This window comes from Urocitellus parryii, chromosome 5, assembly GCF_045843805.1.
Source record: "Urocitellus parryii isolate mUroPar1 chromosome 5, mUroPar1.hap1, whole genome shotgun sequence".
In the NCBI taxonomy this organism is placed as follows: domain Eukaryota; kingdom Metazoa; phylum Chordata; class Mammalia; order Rodentia; family Sciuridae; genus Urocitellus; species Urocitellus parryii.
In genome coordinates, this window is record NC_135535.1 from 7,742,738 (window position 1) to 7,769,745 (window position 27,008).

The 27,008-nt window shown below is 36.8% G+C and overlaps 1 protein-coding gene across 2 annotated transcripts in view; it reads right to left on the minus strand.

The window, feature by feature from the left end:
• Positions 1-27,008, minus strand: part of Ep300 (EP300 lysine acetyltransferase) — a 79,806-nt gene that overhangs the window by 13,039 nt on the left and 39,759 nt on the right. For both annotated transcript variants that reach the window (XM_077798233.1, XM_077798232.1), the window contains 17 exons: positions 25,983-26,076; positions 25,306-25,443; positions 23,160-23,277; positions 22,212-22,386; positions 19,159-19,236; positions 18,472-18,581; positions 16,609-16,746; positions 15,464-15,901; positions 13,066-13,245; positions 12,698-12,842; positions 10,428-10,546; positions 8,729-8,968; positions 8,006-8,094; positions 5,314-5,394; positions 3,661-3,717; positions 2,434-2,511; positions 207-274 (listed from right to left, as the gene is read on the minus strand). In XM_077798233.1, the coding sequence (XP_077654359.1) occupies positions 207-274; positions 2,434-2,511; positions 3,661-3,717; positions 5,314-5,394; positions 8,006-8,094; positions 8,729-8,968; positions 10,428-10,546; positions 12,698-12,842; positions 13,066-13,245; positions 15,464-15,901; positions 16,609-16,746; positions 18,472-18,581; positions 19,159-19,236; positions 22,212-22,386; positions 23,160-23,277; positions 25,306-25,443; positions 25,983-26,076 (2,346 nt within the window). The remainder of the gene's footprint in view (positions 1-206; positions 275-2,433; positions 2,512-3,660; positions 3,718-5,313; positions 5,395-8,005; positions 8,095-8,728; positions 8,969-10,427; positions 10,547-12,697; positions 12,843-13,065; positions 13,246-15,463; positions 15,902-16,608; positions 16,747-18,471; positions 18,582-19,158; positions 19,237-22,211; positions 22,387-23,159; positions 23,278-25,305; positions 25,444-25,982; positions 26,077-27,008) is intronic.

Here is a 27,008-nt window from a genome sequence, read left to right on the forward strand (position 1 = left end):
CTATAAATGATATAGTTGCTCAGAGGATGGCATTTCTGGCCAATTATTTCTACATGTGGCCCTCATTATGAAATGCTCCAAGTGAGGAGAAACATACAAAAAAGGAAAACACGTTGTGTCTAATCAATTTCATACAAAAATGCAGATTACAATTCAACTTTCAGTAGATTACTGATTAAATAACTTTAAATAAGATTAAAACTTACTTTTAGCAGAAAACTTATTCTCTTTTCTAGTTCGTGCAGTTTTCTTTAAACAGCCATCACAGACAAATCTAAAATGTAAACCAAGACTTTGCTTACACAAAATAGCATTTAAGTTAACATAGATTAAAAAACACCCCAAAACAAAACTTGTCATCTGCATAAAATTAAAATTCAGAAGACAACCTCACACAAGTATTTCTGCATATACAACAAAAGGTTAATACAAAGAATACACACAGCACCTTTAGGAATCAATAAGAAAAATTTTAAGAAATGTGAAGGGCAAATAAATTGGTTTATATATGAAAAGATTACATTACAAACTAAGACAGGAATATTCTCCTGGACAATCACAGTGGCACAAGTGTTGATATTTCCTAAATGCTACAGGTAGAAATGTACATTTTAAAAGTAGAACCAACTGATTTCAAATATACATTCTCTTTGTTCCTATAATTACATGTGTGTACATGTAGTTTCTTGCAACCTGAAATCACATAAATATCAATAATTAACTAAATGGGTTACAGTTCATTACAGAAACTAATGATCCATTAAAGATATAGCAGACTTAGGCATGGTGATATACCCCTGTAATCCCACGTACTTGGGAGACTGAACTAGGAGAAGAACAAGTTCAAGGCCAGCCTGGGAAACATAGCAAGACCCTGTCTCAAAACTAAAAAAGCTGGGCACAGTGGCACATGCCTGTAATCCCAGCTACTGGGGAGACAGAGGCAGAAGATCACAAGTTCAAGGTCAGCCTCAGCAACTTTGAGACCTGCCGCAGTCTGTCTGGGCACAATTCAGGAGCCACTTGTCAAAAGAAACTAACTTTATTTTTAGAATTACAAACGCCAAACAAAACAGCTCCTCAGGAAAAAACCCTCAGAGCCCAAATGCCACCACCAACTGCCAATCATCAGCTGGCAGCTGGAAGTTTGCTGGGGCCCCTTTGGCTGTGGCTCTCAACAGAGACCCTATCTCAAAAAGGGCTGGAGATACAGCTCAGGGGTAGAGCCCTTGCCTACTATGTCTAAGTTGCTGGCTTTGATCTCTAGTATTATCCAAAATTAAAGGAATCAAAACCAAATCCCAAAAGCCCCAAAATGCAGCACACATAAATGAATGTCCCTGATGTATCAGATGCAAAAACTAAAAAAATAGAACTAGTATTTACATCAGTAAAACATAATGGCTGGTAAACAGAAATAGATGTGGGAACTGTTAGCCATGGTTATTCTGGTGGTGAGGAATTTGGGTGGAAGAGAAGAAAGAATCTTATTTTTTTACTTTATTGATTTAGAAAAAAAGCAAGCTTAATAATGTAAATATTATTTCAAATTAGCTGACTGCTCCTAAATTGTAGTAACCATAAGAAATCTCTTTAATCATAATCATTCTTATCAAGTCTACAATTATTAAATAGAGCTCTAAAAAAGCACACTTCAAGATAATTCAAACTGAAAATTAAGTAGTAACTAAAAATCACCTACTGTAATTTTCCTTGGAGTTAGAAGTTTCTTCAAAAACAAAACCCAAAAACCTTTTTTTGGCAGTGCTGGGGGTCAATTCCATATTTTCTGTAAAAATTTTAAATAGTTTCCCCTTTCCTATGTGACCAAACCAGCATTAATAATTTGTCCAATATGTAATGGAGATCCATGAAGCCCCGTATTTCCCCTTCTTTCTTGGGAATGGAGCTGGGATCAGCTCCACTATTGCATAGTGAAAGGTTGTCTGTCCCTCTCTCAATATGAGCCTATACTGCAAGTACAGCTATGTAACTTGTCCCCATCCCCACCAAAAACTGTTTAAGTCAAAACACTTAGCAAAGTCATCACATTCATAGCATGTGTTCTAAAGTAGTAACAAGTGTCCCTCACCAATATCTATCTGTATCTATTTTTCTATTGCTATATGACATCTAACACCTGCTTTATCAAAAGATTTACTTTTGATATAACAATTTTAATGTAACACCCAGCGGAATAAAATATACATATATGAATGAAAAGAATGCATGCAAATAAGAGAGAAATCTATTTTTTATTTTTGGATTTTAGGTTATTTAATGTTTCAAACATTAAATCATACTGATATTTTTCCCAATCCAAAGAAAACATTTTAAAGACAGTAACTCTGAAGGTAAAAATGGTTATGGCAAAGAAAAAAACTTAATATTCATGAAGAAAAATTCCAGAGAAAACATTGATATAAGCCTCACCCAGCTGGCCAGATGATCTCATGATGAAGGACACAGATCTGATGCATCTTCCTTCCACACTCTGTACATTCAACAAACCTGAAATTGCAAGCCAATGCCAAAATTAACACAGAAACTTCAATGAAATTCAAACTGAAAATTAAGTAGTAACTAAAAAAGAAATTTCCAGGGTTGGGTTATAGCTCAGTGATAGATCATTTGCCTAGCATGTATGAGGCACTGGGTTTGATTCTCTCAGCACTACATATAAATGCATACATAAAGGTCCATTGACAACTAATTTTTTTTTTTAATTTCCAGTATTTCTTTTCTTTTTTTTTAGAGAGAGAGAGAGAATTTTAATATTTATTTTCCAGTTTTCAGCGGACACAACATCTTTGTTTGTATGTGGTGCTGAGGATCGAACCCAGGCTGCACGCATGCCAGGCGTGCGCACTACCGCTTGAGCCACATCCCCAGCCCCCAATTTCCAGTATTTCTAACAATTCAAAAGCTAGCCAAGGTCAAGCCCAAAAAACTTGAAAAACAATTTAACGAACTTTTTATTTTTAAAATGTTTAGTATTTATAGATAAAGCAAATTTCAAAAGTGATAATATTCTGTCATTAAATGTGACCATCTTAGATTTGACTATGGAAAGTCAATATAAATTTCTGTACATAACAAATTTCTGTATTGTCTAAACGAGTCCAATACCATCCCCATCCATTGTAGAAACACCTAAAAAACTGGTATATTTCAGTGCTCCAGGTGCTTCAAATGAGGGGATTATGAGCATGTACTGTAAATGCAGGACATAATGGAACATGGAATACAAAGCACTGAGCAGAGGTAATGTGATGTTTCACATGGGCCCATAGAAACACTATGAACAGCTGTGCTGGGGATTAGCCCAGTGGTAGAGCGCTTGCCTAGTGTATGTGAGGCGCTGATTCCTTAACCAGTACAAAAAAAAAAAAGAGAGAGAGAGAGAGAGAGAGAGAGAGAGAGAACACCACCACAATAAAACATTAAATCATTCAGTAAAATATATATGAACACTACTACCTGGAAATACAAACTAACACAACAGGCGTAGTTCCTAAATGCTTTCCATATTTTTTCTGGCAATTTAAATGTACATCATGTATATTTAACACAGAAATATAGTCATCTGATCATGGAAAACGAGAATGAAAGAAAGGAAAAAAGTCAAAGTGTATTGATTGGTCAAGAGAAACTACTTACAATTCAGGATCCAATGTGTCATTTTTTCTCTTGGAAAACTGTTCTTTATTTATTGTACTAAGGAGAGAAAACAGACACTATGAGAAAAGGCAATAGAGAAAGATGAGCAATCTAACCATATCTAACTAAAGGGATCACACCCACATAGTAGATGGATAATTTAGATACTTTAACGGGTGTGTGTGTGTATACATATACATATATGCATTCTTGGGCTACACAAATGCATGCTTATGAAAAGGAATTTTCAACAGGACTTTATAGTACATAAATTTGCCCTAAAATGAAACGGAGAACCCAGATTTAAATATAAAAATTCTTTTTCTATCTGACCCACTGTTTTACACACTTTTTTATAAGCTTGATGTAAAACAGCAGGAAGTAAACCCCTATTTAAAAAAATTCTCTATCAGTAATGTCTCGACACTCAACTTTTCTATCAAGAGAAAATCTCAACATTAAGAATACAGTTACTCCATGGTATCAGAGGGAGCCAGGAACACTATAACTATAGATACTAACAATCCACAGATGTTCAAGTCTTTTATTTTTGATTGACAGTTAGAAATGGAGGCTAAGTTTGAAGAACAAAAATTCTATATTTCATATACAGTATATACACATATATATTTAAAGCAATTTCCCATGGCAGCCCTTTCTGAAGTCCAGCACATCATACTGCTTTGGCCTTAGTACATACAGAAGCTATGGATCTCACATGCATTTCCTACACAAGTTATCTGAATGGTGGGTCTTAGGCTCTCTAAGTATGATCTGAAGTCAGAGAGCACCAGGAAGATCTGGGTACTTTTAGAAATGTAGACTCTTTTAGATTAAAGTAATTTAGATTAAAGTAATTTTTAAAGCCAGAGACATTGCCTTGAAGTTTGGAACACTTGGTAGGCCACTTCTGAATCAGTGAAACCTGCCCTAGAGTGAACCTCCCTGCTTTAGCCAAGAGTCAGAATGCCTCCTTGGGAAACCAAGGTTCCCAGCACCCACAGTCTCAGACTAGAACCCAGAACTTCTATCCTGTATTTCAATAGTGACTGAAAGGGAAGTGCAACATTATAATCCAGGTTTTCTCAGAATCCTGTTTGTACTATTTTACTACTTTTGTGGAATGTACTCCACATCTTCTGTTTAAAGAGTTATTCTTTCTTAAATAAATAGTGTATCTAAATTTTAGAAATTAAAATTGCAGTTAAGGCAGCATTTACCAAACTGGTAAGAGCTTATGAGACTGCAAAACCCAACTAGGTCTATTAAAGCCCTACATGTTAAGACTGTTATTTTTCAGAAGATAGGGTACTTTTACTCTATCTAAACTGACTGTCCAATGTGGACATATCCCTAGATCAGCACTGTCTAGTAGAGCTTTATGCCATGATGGCTATGTGCTGATAACTAGCCATAGATGGCTACTGGGCATCTGAAATGTAAGCGTACAACTGAGAAGTTACTTCTGTTTTTGTTTTTTTTAATTTTTAACTACCCACCCGAGACTAATGGCTATGATACAAGCAGGACCAGCTAACACCTTGTAGAAGCCCAAGTATCATCATCTGAAAACAAACTGAGGGGAGGGAAGAAAAAACAAAAACAAGCAAACAAACAAAAAAAAACACTTCTCAAAATAATGCAGTTACTTACGTTTGGGGCTGGGAAGGGTCATCCCCCAAAGAAACGCTCTCCCCTTGGATTTCATTGAAACACTTCTCACAGAAATGATACCTGTCGGCAAGAAGGCCATACTGGGGTGAACTGTTCCGTTCACACAACACAGCCCAAGCCAAGCAACGAAGCCACCAATCACAGCAGGCCAAGGAGGGGGACGGGAGCAGAGAGCAGGTCATCAACGGCGACAAGGACATTCAATGATGCAGATTTATGGGCCCCACAGTTTGGGTTTTTTGGTTTTGGTTTGGTTTTTTGTTTTTTTGCAATCAAAGCCAAGTGCAGACAACGACAAGCATGAGGGAGAAAAAAAAAACACAAAACAAACGAAGAAATGAGGGATTGCAGGACAACAAAAAACATAAAAGCAAGACAGGACAACACAAAGCAGAAAGCCAAGGCAAAGCACAGATTAGCATTAAATATCTCAACGGGATCACAAGTAGCAAATGATTACAGCAAATAAAATAAAAAAATTTCACTTACACAGACCCATACCCTTTCACTTCACTAGCTATTGCTACTTGATGTAAATAATCAGGAGGAGGAAGAATGATAAATATACCAGAGAGGAGACTGTCACTCTCACCACTACCTAAACATGGCAATCACACACTACTTCTTCCCACTTCCAAAAAGAAAAACAAAAGAACCCAGTTGGGCAAGGCACAGTGGCGCACGCTTCCTCAGGAAGCTGAGCCAGCAGGATCTCGAGTTCAAAGCCAGCCTCAGCAAAAAGAGAGGTGCTAAGCAATTCAGTTAGACCCTGTCTCTAAATAAAATACAAAACAGGGCTGGGGGTGTGGCTCAGTAGTTGAGTGTAATCCTTGGTAACTAAAAAAAGACCCACTAGGGATACAGTAGAAGGAAATAATTTCTCCAAAAACAAATGATTAAAGAACATAAAATACAATCCTAAAGTAGCCTTAAGTAAAAAAGATAGTTTTTCTCTGAATAGATTCCACACAAAGTAGTTAAATACACATTATACCCATTATATACTTCAAAAGGGCGGGGGGAAGCAGCGGTGTATTCAGGTATGATTAAATGTGCATTGGTAAGAAATAAAAAAAGGGGGCTGGGGTTATGGCTCAGTGGTAGAGTGCTCGCCTCACACGTATGAGACCCTGGGTAAGATCCTCAGCACCACATAAAAATAAATAAGTGAAATAAAGGTATTGTGTCCAACTAAAAAATATTTTTTTAAAAAGTACTATACATTGTTGTTAAAAATCCAAAAATGGCATAAATCAAGATTATGAGGAAAGTTTCACGCCAGTTGTTACCTGAATTTTTAAATACAACGTGCTTATGTAACTTTAGTCTCCCCTTTCCTGACTTTCAAGGAATTAAAAAAAAAAAAATCTGGATTCTAATACCTACAAAGTATTAGAACTCTTCTAAGTAAACAAAGTTTGGGCGAGTTTTCAAGGCTAGAAATGCATCTGTAGCACACAAGTTCAACAAAACCCCAACACCATGGGCTTGGTATTATTATTTTTAAAAATTTTTTAAGTTGTTGATATACCTCTATTTTATTTACTTATTTTTATGTGGTGCTGAGAATGGAACCCAGAGCTTCACACATGCTAGATAAGCGCTCTACCACTGAGTAACAACTCCAGCCCCAGGTTTGGTATTATTAAAAGACTAAAGGCATTTAACTACCCAGTCCTACTGTTACTACTGTCAGAAACTGCAAAATAAACATCCAATGCAAGCTATATTGGAGCCTCATTATTGAAAACAGGAGATTAATCATGTTTAAAACAGATTCAAGAATGCAATTTTTGTGATTATTGGTTACTAACTGAGCAGGAGAAAATGCTTAGTTCATTACAAGTCTACCAATCTCCACAATATCTAGTTTGTTTTTTTTTTTTTTTAGAGAAGTCAGGTACAAAACTATTTTGAAGGTTTTCCTTTTAATTTACTTGAAGAGAACAAAGCAAATACTCTTAAATCCTATTTTCATCTCTTCTAAGAGCTACTAAGGGATAGGCCACACAGAAAAAAAATAACAAAACAAAACACAACACCTAATTTTAGCCACGTGCAGTGACACACGCCTGTAATTGCAAATTGCAGTGGTCTGGGAGACTGAGACCTCAAGCAACTCAGCAAGACCCTATCTCTAAATAAAATATTTGAAAAGAGATTAGGGATGTGGCTCAGTAGGTTAATGTTCAATCCCTGGTACCAGAAAAAAAAATACAATAGTAATTAAAGCCTACAAATTTTAATTCAAAGTTTTACAGTAGGCTGTGGCAATTAATAAAAGCACAACATAAAGAGATGTGGAATCTGGATACAGTCCCAGGAGCTCACAAAGTTGCATATCTTCCCAAGCTCTTGGGTTCCTCCTGTATACAAAACCCAGGGCTGGGGTATAGCTCAGTATTGCCTAGCATGTGTTGAGGTCCTAGTTTCAATCCCCAAACAACAAAAAAATAAACAAATAAATAAAGGCCCAGACAACTCAAGCAAGGGTATTTTTTTGCTAGGAAATTTTATAATTCTGCAAGCAAAGGCAGAAAACAATGATAGAACTTGTGGCGTACAGGTGTATTCAAGCAAGTTACCATGATGCATGTGTGCTTGTTCAGCTGCATGCAACTTCCTAGACACAAGGACACATGAACTGCAGTCTACATGTGGTCAAGCTTACCTGTTCTGGTAGCTGTAGTAAGTAGCATCACGAGGGATTGTGCATAACTGTTTGCCATAGCAACACAGTGTCTGTGGAGAAAACTCCAACTGCAAAAGAAATATTTTGTTAAAGAGCACAGTGTGAAGTGTGAGTTAGAATAGTCACAATGGAAAATCTAAACAAGAGTTAGTGATGTCTTAGTTTTCATTTATGTTAATTACAACAGACTTCAGTTTCCAAAAAACATTCTAAGTTGAAAGTTCACCATCTGAGGTAGACCAAGCAGTCTTTTATTTCTGTCCCATTCCACAGACCCCACTAGGACAAGTACAGGTCAAACACTGTGATTGGGTATGCAAAAGAAAGCTAGTAGATGTTCTGCAATGTACACATACAGTGGAACAGGAAAGAGCCCCTATTCCAGATGAGCTTAGTCTGATGATTTGGCATTCTAAGGTCTAGTTTGCCTTATAATTCATGTCTGTGTACAAAATGTCTTTACAGAAAGCCCATTCTATACAAATATTATATTACTGTGATGTGTGAAACTAACAATAAACAGTGCATTTAGAGAAAGGTCCTCTTGGGGCCGAGGATGTAGCTCAGTGGTAGATTACAGGCCTAGCATGCCTGATGCCCTAGGTTTAATCTCCAGCACAGGGAGGGGAGAGGGAGAAGACAAGACGGAGAGAGAGAAAGACATCTTATAATTTAAAGGCAGATTTGAAAGCCATTTCTTACCTTTCTGCCACAACAATATCCAAGGCTTTGCATGACTGGGTCAATTTCTTGTTCAAAGACCTCAGAGAGCTTGGAACAGTATTTGTATACCCGTGAAGTTTTCCGGTTATATAGCCAGGCATTGTTGAACATGAGCCAAATGTCGTCCACATATTGCCAAGGCTCTTGATACTGTCCAGTGTCTAACTTCCTCTTGATGGTAGAAAGATCCATGGGGCTTTTCACAATATCAAAGTAATCCTATAAGGACAAGTGACATCCAACAACATTATTCACTCTTTGGGCAGTGTATTTGAGGCAGAATGGAGTACTCTATTATACTCTTTTAATTTTCCATGTAATTGAAGTTTTGACCTGTTTATATTCCTAAGAGTAGACTAATATCCATCACATCTTCAAATCAGTTTATATACACATGAAGTGGTACAGAGGGCAAGGAGAATAAAGCTAGTAGGGATTCTCAAGACAGTAGGCTGATGGTCCCCAAAGTAACTCCAGCTGCTATGCCATAGTACACATGAGATTGGTACAAAGAAGACAAGTCTTAAAAACTCACTGGAAGGGGCCTATACAAATGAGGAAATGAAGCCCAGAGAACTAAAGTGCTACATCTAAGGTCAAAGGAAAAACGAACTCCTGAAGGATTTTTGCCCCTGGAAGCACTCATGTATCCTGTCTAATAAATTTTAAAATCTTCCAATGAAAGCTGCTAGCAGCTTGGTGTATATAATGGCATTTTTAAAAGGACACAAAACTGGGCTGGGGATGAGGCTCAAGCGGTAATGTGCTCTCCTGGCATGGGCAGGCTGGGTTCGATCCTCAACACCACATAAAATAAAGATGTTGTGTCCACTGAAACATAATTATTAAAAAATTCTCTCTCTCTTAAAGGACACAAAACTAACTTGGGACCACCATAAATCATAATACCCAGAAATTCTACTCCTAAAGTAGTTACCAAAGAGAAATATAGACATATCTACAATAAAAACATGTACATGAATATATAAAGCAGTGCTACCCTCAATAGCCAAAAAGTGGAGATAACCAAAATGTCTACCAATTCAACAATGAATAAATGAAATGTGGTATTATCTATTATTAAAGCACAAAAAGGGATGAAGTATTGATTTTTTTCATTTTAGAGATGGGGTCATGCTATGTTGCCCAGGCTGGACTCAAACCTCCTAGTTCTCCTGCTTCAACCTCCTAAAGAGCTGGATTATAGACACATGCTTGAGGTACTGACTGATGCTATAAAATGGCTGAACTCTCCCCAACTGCCCCCTAAAACTTGAAAGATATTATACTAAGTCATAAAAGATTATTGTGTCCACCTACAACTTAAAAAAAAAATAAATAAAAAATAAAGAAAGAAAGAAAGAAAGAAAGAAAGAAAGAAAATGAATTAAAATTATGGTGACTGTTGTACAACTCTGGGAATATATACTAACTATGAACTTTAAATAGGTGACTTGTGGCTCAAGTGGTAGCGCGCTCGCCTGGCATGCGTGCGGCCCGGGTTCGATCCTCAGCACCACATACCAACAAAGATGTTGTGTCCGCAGAGAACTAAAAAATAAATATTTAAAAAAATTCTCTCTCTCTTAAAAAAAAAAAAAAAAATAGGTGACTTGTATGTGTATTACACCTCAATAAAACTGGTACCAAATTAAAACCAAAGAAAATAAATACTTACAGGGATTCCCAGAAGCTGAGGGTCCACGGGTTGACGAAAGGGAAGGGATTCTGGGTCCTGTCGGTAAAGTGCCTCTAATGTTGGCATCAGTGCCTGTCGTAGTTCTTCTGGTTTGAAAACTTTAAAAGTACATTTAAATTGATTATCAATTGAAACAAACCATTTAAAAAAAAACATTCAAGCTGAAGTTTAAGTACTCAAGACTCACAAAATACCAAAGTGATTATACTGGGCTAGAGGTATAGCTCAGCAATGGAGTGCTTGCCTAGCATGATCGAGGTCCTAGGTTTACTGACTAGCATAGAAGGTGACTACACTGTCCTCCAGGAAAGGGCTTGTTTCCTGATTCTAACTCCTGCTCTTTACAGGCAGTACCTTCAAAACAGCATGACTTGTCACCACAATTATAAGCTCAGTTAATTTTCCAGTCATAAATTCAGTTAACAGATACTCGGCTAAGTAGAAAGAGAAGCCAAGGGCAATTAAAAATCTATGAAGAGATGTCACAAAATAATAGTCCGAAAGATACGGGTGGTAAGAGAACAGAAAATGTTCTTTCATGACACCAGTATTTACGTAACAAAGCCAGAAATAGGAATTGAAGGCACTCAAAGAGTCTCTGATTAAAATACTTGATGTTTTAGAGCTGAGGAGTAAAAGTGGTGTATTATTTTAACAGTGGATACTAGGGTTTATGTGTAAAATTTAAGAGAGAGAGAGAGAGAGAGAGAGAGAGAGAACTAAATTATTGTTGTTAAGAATAAGAGTCTCGGTTATTCAAAACCTGTTCTTTTCCCAAAAGTCAAGAAAGATTTGCTAGCATTTCCAACGAATGGAATTAATTTAAGCCATCATTCAAGAAACTAGTGATTAAGGATTCAACTTTGAATAAATAAAAATAAAAACAAAATACTCTGAGAAACGGAAGGCCTTGATCTAAAAATTAACTTCACCTTCAGGTACATATTCGTTAGTACTTTTAGATATTGTTCACTTCAGTGAGGAACTGCTATGAAAAAAAAAATTACACTACAGAGAGGAGAGAGTTCTATCACAGACTTCTTTGTACTCAAAATAAATGAGTAAACGTGTTAGATTAGATTTTTTAATTTTTTTTTAGTTGTTGATGGATCTTTCTTTATTTATACATGGTGCTGAGAATTGAACCCAATGCCTCATACATGCTAGGCAAGTACTATACCACTGAGCTACAATCCCAGCCCTACAGATTAAATGTTTTGAAGAGAGATCCCTAATAGTTAAATACTGCATTTGTGGGGCTGGGATTGTAGCTCAGTGGTAGAGCACTTGCCTTGCACGTGTGAGGCCCTAGGCTGGATCCCCAGCACCACATAAAAATAAACAAATAAAAATAAAGATATCGTGTCCATCTGCAACTAAAAAAAAAAAAAAAAAGACTGCATTTGTTACAACCTACCTACATTGAAATACCATCTCAATACTTAACAAATATTTTAAATGAAAAATTTTAAACTTGGTATTTTATGTCATATTTTTAGAAAATTTTTATAAACATCATCTCTAAGATTTAGCAGATCACTTACCTGAAGGATCACCAAGAGCCATAAGAAGCTCTAGTTCTAGTTTTTGGGAGTTATCTGAGTTGAACACTCTGCCCAGGTACTATATCTGGCTGAGTAACCTGGGGCTAGTTACTTAAACTTGCTAAGTCTTAGTCTTCCTGCCTGTTAAAAATTTCAGACTTAGGCTGGCTCAGTGTTGTGGCTCAGTGGTAGAACACTCGCCTCGTATGTGTGAAGCCCTGGGTTTGATCCTCAGTGCCACATAAAAATGAAATAAAGGTACTGTGTCCATCTACAACTAAAAGAATATTTTAAGAAAACAAAACGACCTTCAGAGTTGTTGTGTAGTTTTTAAGTGATATAGTTGCTGGTCCTTGTCACAAAGAAAGCAAACCATAAATGCTACTGTTATTAGTGCTACTCTTTCCTGCATTTTAGTCAAGGATATAATTCATCCATTTTTCTCTTCTGAAAAAGATAATTTCTCAAAGGTGCTAATGAATAAACCCTGAAGAAATGAGGGGCACGACTGACTCAGCAGTCATATCAAGTGCAAATACCTACAGGAAAAAAATTTTTTCAATAATAGTAAACCAAGCTCAGGGCCCCAAACTTAATGAAATCACGTTACTAGTTATTTCTGAGGCCCAAGAGGCCCAATCCTGTTCTATTCTGGGTCTTTGTTTTTTCTCTACCTCCAGAAACAAACAGCCTAAAAAATCTTACTCTTTTTCTTTGACTGTCCGGGAGCTGGAGAAGACTGGGTAGCTGAAGTACTTGGATGGTCTTCCTCCTCTTTTATTTCAGTTTTTAACTCTGTGCCTCTCTCTTCTGTTTCTGCAGGTTCCACTTTACAGTCTTCAGCTTTAGCCTAAAAGATAAGGTACGTATTTTCTGTATTTCAAAAACATTCAGTTGGGAAACAATACAATTAATAACATAATTAACTCTCTCCCCTGGACACATCTGGAGTCTTTCTCACTGGAAAAAATCAATGTAATTAGACCTAATTATCAGAATACTTTCCTAGAATATATTTTTCTTTAAATCAGGAGTCATAATCAAATCATAGCAGTTACCTGCTCTACTCTTACCTCTGGAATATCCTCCGACTGAGTGTCTGCTGGTTCTGATTGATCCACTTCCATTTTGGCCTCCAGTTTTACTTCCTGTGATGGCTGCTTCTCAGGAATGGTCTGAGAATTCACTTCTGTGCTACTAGTAGATGGAGGGTTTGACACCTGTCCTTCAATGCTTACAGCTGGCTGGGAAAGCTATAGAGAAAGAAGGGGAAACACACCAAAAGTTTGCCAATTACACAAGTAGAATTTAAGTTACATAGAATTACACACCAATATTTTGGCTAGTGCCATTATATATCCACTTATGGTGTGCAATTTAGGAACAGGAGATTAAGGCCTTTGTGATACAGACAGGCTGATTATTTTTTGCTAATTACCATTCTGTGGAACTATGTGAGTAGTGGAGTTCCAAAGATGACTTTCTCAGAGAAGCTCACATGTATCAAGAAATGAAACAAGCTAACAAAAGGATAACTATTTTTCTTTTAACCTCTCATTAGCAAAAGTTTCAAATACACAGAAAAGCAGAGAGAACAAATATAGTGAACTTCCTTACACAAAGATTATTTTGAATTAACACAAGCATGTGTTGGAATCCCTGGCAATTTTAATCTTTTATTTTTCAAAATAATAGTATTATTTTTTAGTTTTCGGTGGACACAACATCTTTATTTTACTTTTATGTTGTGCCGAGGATTGAACCCATCGCCCGGCGCATGCCAAAACGAGCGTGCTACCGCGTGAGCCACATCCCCAGCTCTGGCAATTTTAATCTTTCCTTGAAGACTTCCCAATGAGAAATGTTACAGGTCTGGAGGAACTAGCTCAGTGGTACAGTGCTGTGTGCAAAGCCCAAAGTTTTATTCCCAGTACTGTATTATATTAGGAACAAAAAAAGTCATAATTAGTCATATTTTTCAAATCTACCATATTAAAGAAAAAGAGCAAGCAAATTTGGACTTTTCTTTTTTTTTTTAAACATTGCAAATGATTTTATTTAGTACTTCTGTAGCAACATTGTCTCTTAGACCATTCTTAAGACTTTAAGAACGAAACCATGATGTAAAGCTTTCTTTCATACATGACAATAATGGAGTGCATTACATTCATAATTATCCATTCACAGCAATTTTTCGTAACTCTGTATATAAAGTATGTTCACACCAAATTATACCATTATACATGAGCTCTCTTAATTCTTTTTGCATACAATTCTTAGTACACCTTTATACCACCATTTATCATATCTGTTTGTATGTATATAAGGTATGTTGACACCAAATTTACATCTTCAAAATTTGGTCTTTTCTATATTCTGCCCTTCCTTGTTTTTTAGAGGTTACTGCTAGGACTTAATTCACAAACATGACTGAGCTAAAATATTAGTATCAATCATCAAGGCAGAAAGTCTAAGCCTTACAGAGTTCTTTAAACAGAGACTCATGTACTAGATGAAAATTTGGACCTTTTACCATAAACATAACCAACCTGTCACAAAGAAGCTACATGTTGTGGGCCTATAATTCTTTCACCTTAGATCACTTTTTTCTTTTTTGGTGGAGGGGACGGAACCCAGGGCCTTATGCATGTATTGTACCACTGAGTCTTACTCCCAGCCTGAGCTTAACTTTCTTTTTTAATTTTGTAGTTATAGGTGGACACAATGTCTTTATTTTACTTTATGTGGTGCTGAGGACTGAATCCAAGTGTCTCACGCATACTAGGCGAGTGCTCTACCTCTGAGCCACAACCCCAGCCCTAATCATAACTTTTTAACTTTGTTTAGAGCTACAGAGTGCTGGCATGGTGATATAGACCTATAATCAGGGCAAGAGGACTGCAAATTCCAGGCCAGCCTTGGCAACTTCTGTCTTAAAGAAAAAGTGGCCAGGTGTGGTGGCGCATGCCTGAAATCCTAGCGGCTCAGGTAGATAAGGCTGGAGGATCACAAGCTCAAAGCCAGTCTCAGCAATGGTGAGGCGTTAAGCAACTCAGTGAGACCCTGTCTCTAAACAAAATCAAAATAGGGCTGGGGATGTGGCCCAGTGGTCAAGTACCTCTGAGTTCAATCCCCAGTACCCCACCTACCAAAAAAGAAAGTACGAGTAGTAGAAATAGTGTGTGTGTGTACAGATTTATATAAATATAAAAAGGCTAGAGATGTAGCACAGTGTTTGTGCCCGAGTTCTATCCCCAACACTGCAAAGAAAGAACAATCAAAAAAATAAACAATAGTGCTACAAAGACTCAGAAATCCATTAACCCCAGGTCCTTCTATGCTAGGCAACAAAATAGAAAAGGTTCCATTCTATACATGGAGAAATAAGAGATGAAATAAGACTAGAAATAGTGCACAAATAAAATACAGAACAATTTAAGTGATTCTGTGTAAGACCCAATCTCCGCTTACCGGAGTCGCAGGCTGTGGAGGCAATAGTGGTGCTGTTGGTGTGGGAACAGAGGCTGCTGTACTTTGCTGAGAGCGAGGCTGCTGCTGGGGCTGGTCGACTGAAGGAGCAGCAGGAAGTGAAGGTTGCACTTGGGGAGGAAGCTGGGTTGTTGGTGGTGTAGGTGTCTGTCTGGATGGGGGATGCAGGGCCTGGGGCTGTTGTCCAGGTGGCATGGCAGGAGGTGTAGGAACAGGGGCTGGAATTGCTGTTGCTGGTGGCTGCTGAGCCCCTATGCTTGGGGGAGTGTGGTGAGGTGTTGGGGTACGACTGGGTACAGGAGAGGGTGAATTCTGATGGAGAGCTGGCTGAGGGAGAGGGGGACAGTGAATGTGGCTCCCTTGAGAACCTGGAGGCATTATAGGAGAGTTCACTGGACAGGAAGAACTGGACATTTGTGCCTATTAAATTGAAGGGAAAAAAATATTTATATAGACAGGTTATATATTTACGACATAAAATGATTAAACAGAAAGCAGCAAGGTCTCTATTTTAAAATACCCTATAAAAAAATCCTATTGCTGGCCCCGAGATGATGATGATGGATGATGACACAACTGATTTAGTACTTAACCAAAGAGACTTCAAACCATCCAGCAGAATGGTTTTATCAATGCAGGGGCACAGGAGACTTGAGTATACAGAGCTCCTGGGACCTTTCTATCCTCTCTTCAGTCACAGTTCCTCCTTCTACATTGCAGTCTCACTAAACTTTCAGTTCTAAAAGTGTTTACTCCTCAAAAAATGTTAAAATCACCAATTTAAAAAAATCATTGAGGGGCTGGAGATGTAGCTCAAACGGTAGCGCGCTCGCCTGGCATGCGTGCGGCCTGGGTTCAATCCTCAGCACCACATACTAACAAAGATGTTGTGTCTGCCGAAAACTAAAAAGAAATAAATATTAAAATTCTCTCTATTTCTCTCTCTCTCCTCTCTTAAAAAAAAAAAAAAGAATCACTGAATAATCTCTTCATGTTCTGAAATCCAAAACTGTTACTAAACAAATAAACAATTCTGTTTTCTCTCCCTAATTCTCTGCTGCCACCCTTCACTGTAAAAACCTAAATCAAGAGAATAACAAAGTAAAAAATCCATTTGTGAAACATACTTGAGACACTGGTGCTTGACCGCTGGATGGAGCCAAAGGCATATTTGTTACATTCATTCCCTGTGATGGGAACTGAGTTTGGGAGAGGAACTGGCTCTGGCTGGAAGGCTGCTGCATGCGAGGCCCATAGCCCATAGGCTGCAAAAAAATCAGAGCAACAAAATGCTTCAATATAGTTCTACTACACTTGGAACTATCAACTTCTCTGGCTTTGTTTCCAGACTTTGTTTCCAGCAAAGAAAAGCAAAAAGAATAGAATACATGCAGACGTGAGAGTACCAAGGGAGAAATAAAGTTGTGGAAGAATCAACTCTTATGCCAACGTTTAACAGAAGAGCCTCAGTGTTTACCAAAGCCTACTAAAGAAATAATAAGAAGATTGGTACAAAAGCACATTCTCTTGGTATACAAATATACCTGGAACTCTGACAAAGTATCAAGTCAACTGTGTGCACACTGTTAAAAGTGTAGAGAGTGAATTACACTGAGCATTCTGCTCCTGTTACTGGTATTGTAACAACATCAACAATAAGATTCTAACAGGTAAATCCAAAATATTACAAGTGGTTGCTGAATCTGACAGGATTGATGATATGCAAATGCTCTAGTGACTGTTAAATCTCATTTCTAAAATTGCTCTACGTAAACCCAGACTTTTATTGATTTACTTTTTACTTTTTTGCAGTACTAGGAGTTGGACCCAGTAGTGTTCTATACATTGGGACACATCCCAAACCCTTTTTATTTATTGAGATAGGGTCTCATTATGCTGCTGAGAATGGCCTTAACTGGTGTGCACCAGTAGGTAGGAAATCTAGAGTATCAAGAGGAAAACTTCATAAACAAAGAAAAGCCACTGCCTTATAAATTATAAAAACAGGATGCATGGTTAAATATGACAGATTAATGAGATGTAGTAGTAAATGCTGGAGAACTTCAAAAAGGCCCAAGAAATGGTGGCACCTGGTAAATATAAAAGGCAGGCTGAGATATGGGACAAAGGCAGGAGCTGGCTGGCTGGCTAAGACTTTACAGAAGCAACCGCAAGATGCTAAGTCTCTACTTTCCAGTTTCTAAATCAGACAACTGCCTTTCTATTACCCTTGCAAAAGATCATTCCCTGCTTGGAAAGGGGAAAACAGGTACTAAAGGAAAGAGGTATCTATAGACTGTTTGTTTTTTGTCAGCTATGATATATACACTTTAGCCATATATATATTTTTTTAAGTTACAACCCACTTCTGTGGCCATTATCTAAACTAAAAAATTATTACCTACAAAGTGTTTTAATTTACTGTAGTTTAACCATAATTAATTCCTCAATGTACTTAATACCCCCTCTCTCCCCCTAGTTCAGTATACAAGAACTGGGCATAGTCTAACATGCATGTACTCCTAGCCATGGCAATTACTAAGGAGGCCAAGGCAGAAGGATGGCAAATTTAAGAGCAGCCTTGGCAATTAACTGAGATGCTATCTCACAATCAAAAATTTAAAAGGCTGGGGATATAACTCAATATTAAACTATCCTTGATCCCCAGTACTCACACTGCAAAACTGAGTACATAATGCCACTGCCTTAAGATGAATTTTGTTCAACTTACATCCACTTATTATCTCAGGATTAGAAATTAGGAAAAATTTCTAAAAAGTACTTTCTAGGTAAACAAGATATGCAAAATATAAGGGTATTAACATTTCTTTCCCAGTTGTGGTATACTATTTAGTTCTTGCCATATTAAAACTATTCTTATCCTGAAACACATCATGTTGTAGTTTATGATATGAAGTAAAAACGAAGAAAAAAGATTTTTAATATATAAGGTAGAAATCAAACAGATTACCCAAAGAAGTCAAACTAACCGGGTTGAGAGTTCCAGGCTGGGCCAACTGTCCATGGTGCTGAAGAGGAGAGGTTTGCCGGGGTCCAAGAGGGGCCTGGGGCATATTCATCTGACCAAACTGATTTAAACCTGTGAATTCATGTAAAACATAACATCTGAATACCTTGAAGGGAGTGAGATATGAGTTTTTTTTTTTAAATATTTCATTTTTAGTTGTAGTTAGACACAATACCTTTACTTTATTTTTATATGGTGTTGAGGATCGAACCCAGGGCCTCCAACATGCCAGGCAAATACTCTACCGCTGAAGCACAGTCCCAAGATAAGAATTTTTATATCTGATTCTGTGTAATTTTCTCGGGATTAATAACAAAAACTTTCTTTCAACCTCATAACTACAAATGAATATTTCATTCACAACGGCTGAAGAAGTGGATTGTTAACTAACATATGGTTTCTAAATGAAATTTTATAAGCTGCAGTTAATTCCAACTTAGCCAGCTGTTTTGAAATGGAGGTTTTATCATTTACTTGTCATCCCCAATGCCCCTTCCTCTGTGGGCTTCCAACCCCAAAAAGTTTTTTAATTTGACAAACAGGTAATTTTGATACTTGCTACTGGTCTAAAGCAAGAAAAAAATACGGCAAGTATAATTTTATAGTACACCAGAGACTGTTAAAAATGGATTTTTCTTTCATAATTTACCAGGTTGTGGAGTAATCCGAGACATCATCTGGTTTGGCACACTGCCACGGATCATAGCTGGATCAGGTAGAGGACCATCTGGAAAGGAAGAGAAATGGTTAAACAAGTATTTTTGTACCAGCTGCCCTTCACTAAACAAAACAAAAATCTACAATATATTGCTAATAATAGCTTCAAAAATTCAGCCTGAATCTCAAAAAAAAAAAAAAAAAAAAAAACCCAAAACATTCTGAATTAGAGATGAGCCTGAAGAAAATGTCTTCATGTTATATTGAACTATATCATGTGCCTCCTAAACACAAAAATAAAAATATTTAAAAATGAGATTTATATATGAATTTTACTGTTTTCTTAGATCATCTATATATCCAACAAGGTGTACAGAGAAAAATATTAGTTCTCCACAATCCTGTGACAAAACAAGATGCCTCAGTGACCAGCTCCTTCCTCCTGAGTGCTGCACAGTCAAACCTCAGGCACACAGGTGGGAGACCCTCCTCTAAGGAGATATCACCCATCACTTAAGACAGCTCAAAATGTGTAGTAAATGAGCATTTTTAACTTTTAAAGAGCCTTCCAAATATCTCTACTGATTTGGTTACTTGTTCTTTCATATGTATTTTCCATAATTATTGTTTAATCTTTTTCCTTTTTTTAGTATTTATTTTTTAGTTGTAGTTGGGACACAATACTCTCATTTTATTTATTCATTTTTATGTGGTGCTGAGGATCAAACCCAGGGCCTCACACGTGCTAGATGAGCGCTCTGCCACTCCTCAGCCCTTCTCTCTCCCTCTTATCATAGTAAGGTGATTAGCACCCTTAATATTGAAAATACTTTCCTCAGTTTGTTCAGTCCAGTATTGCTTATGATACCTTCTATTATTATTTTTTTTTCTTTAAAAACTTTCAGTTTGGGGCTAGAGTTGTGGCTCAGTGGTGGAGCGCTTGCCTACCATGTGTGAGGCGCTGGGTTTGATCCTCAGCACCACATATAAATAGATAAATAAAACTTAAAAAAAAAATTTAGGTAGTGCCTAGTTATAGAGAAATTTCTTAATTTCCTTTTACATTTCCTTGAATAGTCTATTTCAATTTCAAACATTTCTCTTAAAGCTCAAAATCATTAAGTTTGTCTATGACTAATTTCTATAAATAGGAATAAGGCAAGGATCTAATTTTATAAAATGTCAAATTTAATATGAGCTAACAGCAAACTTACCATATTATTTTACTGATACTACTTGAGCAAATTCTACCCAACCCTAGTATTACAAACGTGTACTTCTCTATTTCCCAAATAATTATATTAGTTCAGGATCAAACCCAGATTATTTCATTTTCTCTTATTTTCGGAATCATTATTTTTTCGTTGAGATCATTTCTCAAATCTAATCCTTGTTTTCTCATTCCAAAACATTTTTTCCTTATACCTACTCAAAAAGTATGCTCCTCTTCCCTTGCCACTGGGGCTCCATATACACTATTCCTTCTGCCAGAAATGTTGCTCTTTCTAATTCTTTATATATCTTTGTTCAGTTAGAAGAGTGTATGTATTTAGCTAGATGTGGTTACATTACAGATGCCTAAAGTCCTAGTTACTCAGGAGGCCAAAGTAGAAAGACAGCAAGTTCTACACTAGTAGCTTGGGTGACTTAATGAGACTATGCCCCAAAACAAACAAAGAGATTGTGTCCAAAAATAAATAACCACATAAATAAGTAAATCGGTGCATCTGGCACACTGTAGTTCTCAAATATGGCTGTTAAAGGCCAAGGATTAAGGAAGATGAATTCCTCAGTTCCAATGGTCAACAGATGGTGTAAGAATTGCTATTTGGAGTTTCAGTTCATACTTCCTATAGGTAGTCAGTATTCCTTAACTCAAGAGGAACAAATACCCACTATCATAGCCTTTCTTACATCATTTCAACAGCCTCTGTTCTTATGTCTGTGTCTCAACACCATATTACACTGCTTAGAACCTAATAGGTCAATGAATGAATGAAGTAATGTTTAGGAGAATGGTGTTACAACCAGAAACGACCAGACGCGATTTTAAATGATACTATGCTTCTAAAAATTTGTTTTAATACACAAAATATGTTGTGTTAAAGAGGAAGCATGACATTGCAACATGTTCTTGAATACTTTCAGGAAGTATTTAAGCCTTTATGGGGTCCCTGAACCTAGCCGGCCTACCTCTACTAGTTGCCTGTCACAGGCAAGCCATTATTTTCTATATTCCACTATTAGAGAAGACTATTTTAGGCTCTAAAAAAAAAAAAAAATGTCAGATTACCAAGTTAAGCATAGTGCCCCAAATCATAATATACTCTTCAGCTGACATTTTTTAAAATATTTTTTTTAGGGCTGGGGATATACGTCAGTTGGCAGAGTGCCTGCCTGGCATGCACAAGGCCCTGGGTTCAATCCCCAACACCACAAAAAATTTTTTTTAGTTATAGATGGACACAATACCTTTATTTATCTTCATGTGGTGTTGAGGATCAAACCCAGTGCCTCACACATGCTAGGCAAGCACTCTACTGCTGAGTCACAACCCCAGCCCCATGAACTGTCACTAAACACACACACACACACACATATGTGTGTGTGTGTATATAAGCTGTTGATGGACCTTTATTTTATTTATATGTGGTGCTGAGAATTGATCCCATTGTCTCACACTTGCTAGGCAAGCTCTCTAGCCCTCAATAGCTGATTTTACTAATGGATGAACTATATTCATTTCATTGGCAAAAGGCCATCTGAAAACCCTAGAACTACACAGCTTATACAAATTAATGGCTTTATAAATCGGGTGAGGTGGCACAGGCCTTTAGTCCCAGCTAGTTGGGAGACTCAGGCAGGAAGATCACAAGTTTTGAGTTCAGCATGGGTAATTTATTAAGACCTTGTCTCCAAATAAAATAGAAGGGCAAAGGATGTAGTACAGTGGTAGCATGCACACAGACCTGGGTTCGAGTCCTAGTACTGAAAAGACACACAAACATAATCACCTTCATCCCAAAATAAGTAAAAGCCACTTACTAGAAGTCATTCCTTGTTGTGGCTGTCCCATGTTAGGCCCTGGATTCATGGAAACTGGTACCATGCCTGCAGCATTTGGTAGCATATTCTGTTTCTGCAGTCTAGTCCTTCGTTTTTCTTCTAGTTCCTTCTGAATCTTATATATCTTCTCAGCTAGAAGGTGGTAGTATTCAGCCTTTTTGAAGTAAAAGAAGAGAGTTGAGGGTAAAAGAACTATTATTGGTTAACTGAAAAAATTAACAAAGAACAAATATAAGCTTCATTTAAAAAGTAGACAGAAACTAAATGGAAAAAATCGAATCTACCTTCTTTGGTCATTTCAACAATAAGTTCATGTTTGGAATGATCATGTGGCCAATAGTTTTGTTATGAATTCATACAATAAACCAAATCTCTAAAAGCAGGATTCCAAAATATACACTGGTAACTTGGAAAGAATATCCTACATTTTAAGTTAGTGTCAACTTGGAAAGAAAGTTTAATTAGAGAAACTACATTGTTACTTGAGACGACAATTTCAAGCAGCTTATATACCACGATCTAGAGAAAATAGCACAAAGCTCAGTCACTTTTTAAGTCGACAGAAACACAATCTAAATGAATAAAGCAGCAAGTCAGTGCACTGTATTTAGTGGAAATAATATAAGAATCTTGGGCTGGGTTGTGGCTTAGCGGTAGAGCATGCGCCTAAGCATGTGCAAGGCCCTGGGTTTGATCCTCAGCACTATATAAAAATAAATAAAATAAAGATATATATAAATAAATATTTTGGTGATATACACTCAAGAAATTGCTTTATATTGACTGTACTGAGATAAAAAGATGAGGTAACTAAAGGGATTACTCTTGGAAGCATAGTATCACTTGGTATGTTACAGAAGACTAAATTAAACAACCAGAACAGGCCCATTTCTGATTCTCAACAGAAAAGAAAAATCAGATGCTCACGCGATTATTTGCAGATTCATACATGTCGCCTTCTACTTTCCGAGCATACGCGACTAGATTTTCCATCCGCCTGTCTTTTAAAGCAGCAGGATCCGGAGTAGGAAATATGGCTTGAACACTGGGAACAGAAAATCCTTTTATTGTAATACCATGTCAACTTTTCATTCATGTCATACAATACTCTATACTTTCCCCAATTTGTACAATGAACATACAGTTAAGGGGAAAAAAGATATATTCACGTATACAGCAATACTTACCAAAATGAAATTCTTTTTTGTGTGAAGACAAAATGTCCTCATTACAATATAAGAAATGACTCCATAAAAATTCTCCAGTCCCTATTACTCTATATGAAGAACTCAAGAAGTTATAAGGCACTAAATAAACAAACAAAAAATCCTGACCTTTGTCATGATAGTTCAAATGTACAGTATACTAGAAGAAAACAGATCAAGATGATGGAAGTGAAAATTTAGAAGACACAACTTGAGTTGCTAGAAAAATTTGAAAGCACAAAAAACTTTTTAATTACAAAATAATAGTTTGGTTATTCCTTATTAATTCATTAAAACCACAGCATTCTTGGCTTGGTAGAGCACTTGCCTAGCATGTGTAAGGCTCTGGGTTCAAATCTCAGCACCACAGATAAATAAATTCTATTGACAACTTAAAAAAAAAATTAAGCCAACCTAAGGTAAGCCTGATGATTCCAATCAAGTCAATTTGAAAATGTGGCTAGTAGTACATGCCACTTATTTGGAAGGCAAAGAGAAGCAGGAGATTCTCAAGTTCAAGGCCAGCTCAGACAACTCAGTGAGATACTGTCTCAAAAATAAAATAATGATAAGTAAAAAGAAATGGGGCTAGAGATGTAGCTCATTGGTAGAGTGCTTGCCTTGCTGGAGTGAAGCCCGGATTCAATCCCTAGAGGACTACAAAAAATAAAATTTATGGGCTGGGGTTGTAGCTTAGTAGTAGAGCTCTTGCTTCACACATGTGAGGCCCCTCAACACTAAATAAAAAAATAAACGAATAAAAATAAAGATATTGTGTCCATCTACAACTATAAAAGTATTTAAACAAATAAAATAAAACTTAGATAAAAATGCTGAGTACAGTGTTGTAAGTCTATAATCCAATAACTCAGGAGACTGAGGCAGGAAGATCACAAGCTAGAGACCAGCTTAAGCAACTTAAAGAAATAAAGACTAGGGGTATAGCTCAGTGGTGTTGCACTGCTGGGTTCAATTCTCTAAAAACATCCCCTCCCTACAAAAAAAAAAAAAAAAAGACAGGCAGGGGAATAAAACAAAGGAGATCCTGCTATTGAGTGGAGGTGAAACGGAAAGACTTACTTTCTCCAAGAAAAAATGCTTCATGCTTTTTCATGGGTAAAGTCTAATCCATAAAATCTAAGCTCTGCCTTTTTGATCTTGGGCACATTATATTTTACCTTATATTTACATCTGACAAAAACTGTTTCAAGATGGAGTTTGTGAAGAGGAGCTCCTGGCATACATCAAATTCATATAATGTAGAAAGTATTTCATAAGCTGTTATGAGGACATTTGAAAGATCACAAGAGGGGCTAGGGATGTGGTTCAAGCGCTAGCTAGCTCGCCTGGCAGGCGTGCGGCCCAGGTTCAATCCTCAGCACCACAAACAAAGAAAGATGTTGTGTTTGCCAAAAACTAAAAAATAAATATTAACATTCTCTCTCTTTAAAAAAAAGAAAAAGATCACAAGACCAGAGAGACCACCTAACTAGATTCAACTTGTCAACATAATAAAAATCATACCAGGATTAACAGAAAAGGATCTTACCCTCTACATAGTTTAAAAACCTGAGAATTAAGTTTTCATATGAAATATAAATCATGCAAGGCGATGGCACTAAAATAAACAATAGTTAATCAGTTCATTCATTGTTGACACTAAGAGAATAGTTCACATAATGTTAAAGCTGAAAATCTACAAATGGGAGGAGAAAAAAAATTGAGAAGCAAGAATGACACAAGAACAGAATTCAACATCAACAGTTTGGTTATCAGTAATATTTCTTTGGTGGTTAAAATCCTAGCAGGTTGGAAGAATGCTCACACGATAGCTCTTATAAATAAGACATGCCCACAATCTTACTTACAGTTTATGAACAAGATGATTTCGAAGATCCTGAGTAATATCTTCATGCCACTGTTTCCGAATTCCAGTACTGGATGGTTGAGCAGCGGTTGGCATAGGACCCAGGGAGGCCACACTGGCATTCTCATTCATCATTGGGCTTCAAAGTAGCCATAAAAATAGTTTTAGTGACAGGCAGGAGAGAGAAGACCTCACTTAATCAGTGCTGGGAGTGATTACTGCCATAGGTTCAATAACCAATGGCAAATCTATTTGCATAAAGGGGGTAATAATACCCTATGGCAAGTATATGTGCATAAGAGAAAATACGCATGTGACTGCATCTGTGTGGGTTATGTCACTACACTGGTGTGAGGGAAAAAAATTATGCTTCCTACTATAAGAGAAGAATGAAGAATTGTGTTTGGGAAAAACTAGATCATGACAAAAGACAAAGCTGTTACTTGGACATAACATCTCAGGGAACCCCCTTGGATAATGGGACTCCTAACAATGGACTATATCAAACTCTATTTTTATGCTGATGTGATCCTTAAACTTCCTACTGATACAATTTAAAATAAGAGTAGAAAGTACAACATGTTTCTCTTATTTCATAAAGAAAATATCAAGAAAGCTAAAATCTTCAAGAAATTCTTAAGTATTGGAAATGTGATTCAGGGTCAAAATAAAACTTACTTCTGAGAAGTTATGGCTGAATGCAACATTGAGTCAGAAAGAAGATTCGGCGTCTGAACCCCTACACCTCCATTTACTCCCATAGGACTAGCATCTAAGTCAAAACAAAGTAAATAGGAAGAGAGAAATAAATAAAATAGCCACCATACAATAAACACCATAAGCTGAGTCAAATGACAAATTAGAAAAAAACTGTAGCGCATGCAATAAATAATTATTAGCAATATAATTAGTAACACATAAAAACTAATACATAAAAGTACCCTTACAAAACCATTAAGAAATAGATAATTCAACAGGAAAGTAATGGGCAATTCCCAGAAAAAGAAATACAATAGTTTTTAAAAGAATGCAAATGCGCTGAACTGCACTTATAGATGAAGAATTTGAAACAATATATTTTTGTTATGTGAAAAGTCAAGACTTTTAAAAGTTGATAGCCTAAACTATATTTTGAGTTGGGCGCAGCAGTACAAGTCTGTAATCCCAAGGCTCAGGAGGCTGAGACAGTACAATCTCAAATTCAAGACGAGCCTCAGTAACTTAATGAGACCCTGTCTCAAAATGAAAAACAAAAAGGGCTGGGGAAGGGGGCTGGGTTTGTAGCTTAGCGGTAGAGCGCTCACCTAGCACACACGAGGCCCTGGGTTCAATCCTCGGCACCAAAAAATAAACTAATACAGATATTGTGTTCAACTACAACTAATAATAATAAATATTTTTTTTTCAAAAAAAGGGCTAGGGACATAACTCAGTAGTAAAGTAACCCTGGCTTAAATCCCCAATAACCAAAATAAATAAATAAATAAATAAATGAAATCATATTCAAAAATAGAAATGTGAGGAAAGAAACATTTTCAAATGTTTCAAAACTCTAGGGACAGGTATGTCCAGGCATTAAACATATAAACACACATGCACATCTTCTTTCACTTAGAATTTCTACTTCTAATCATTTGTCTTATACTTATATCTATGTAGACCCAGACTCCATAGTAATATAGATTCAGTAATATTAAAAGAAGG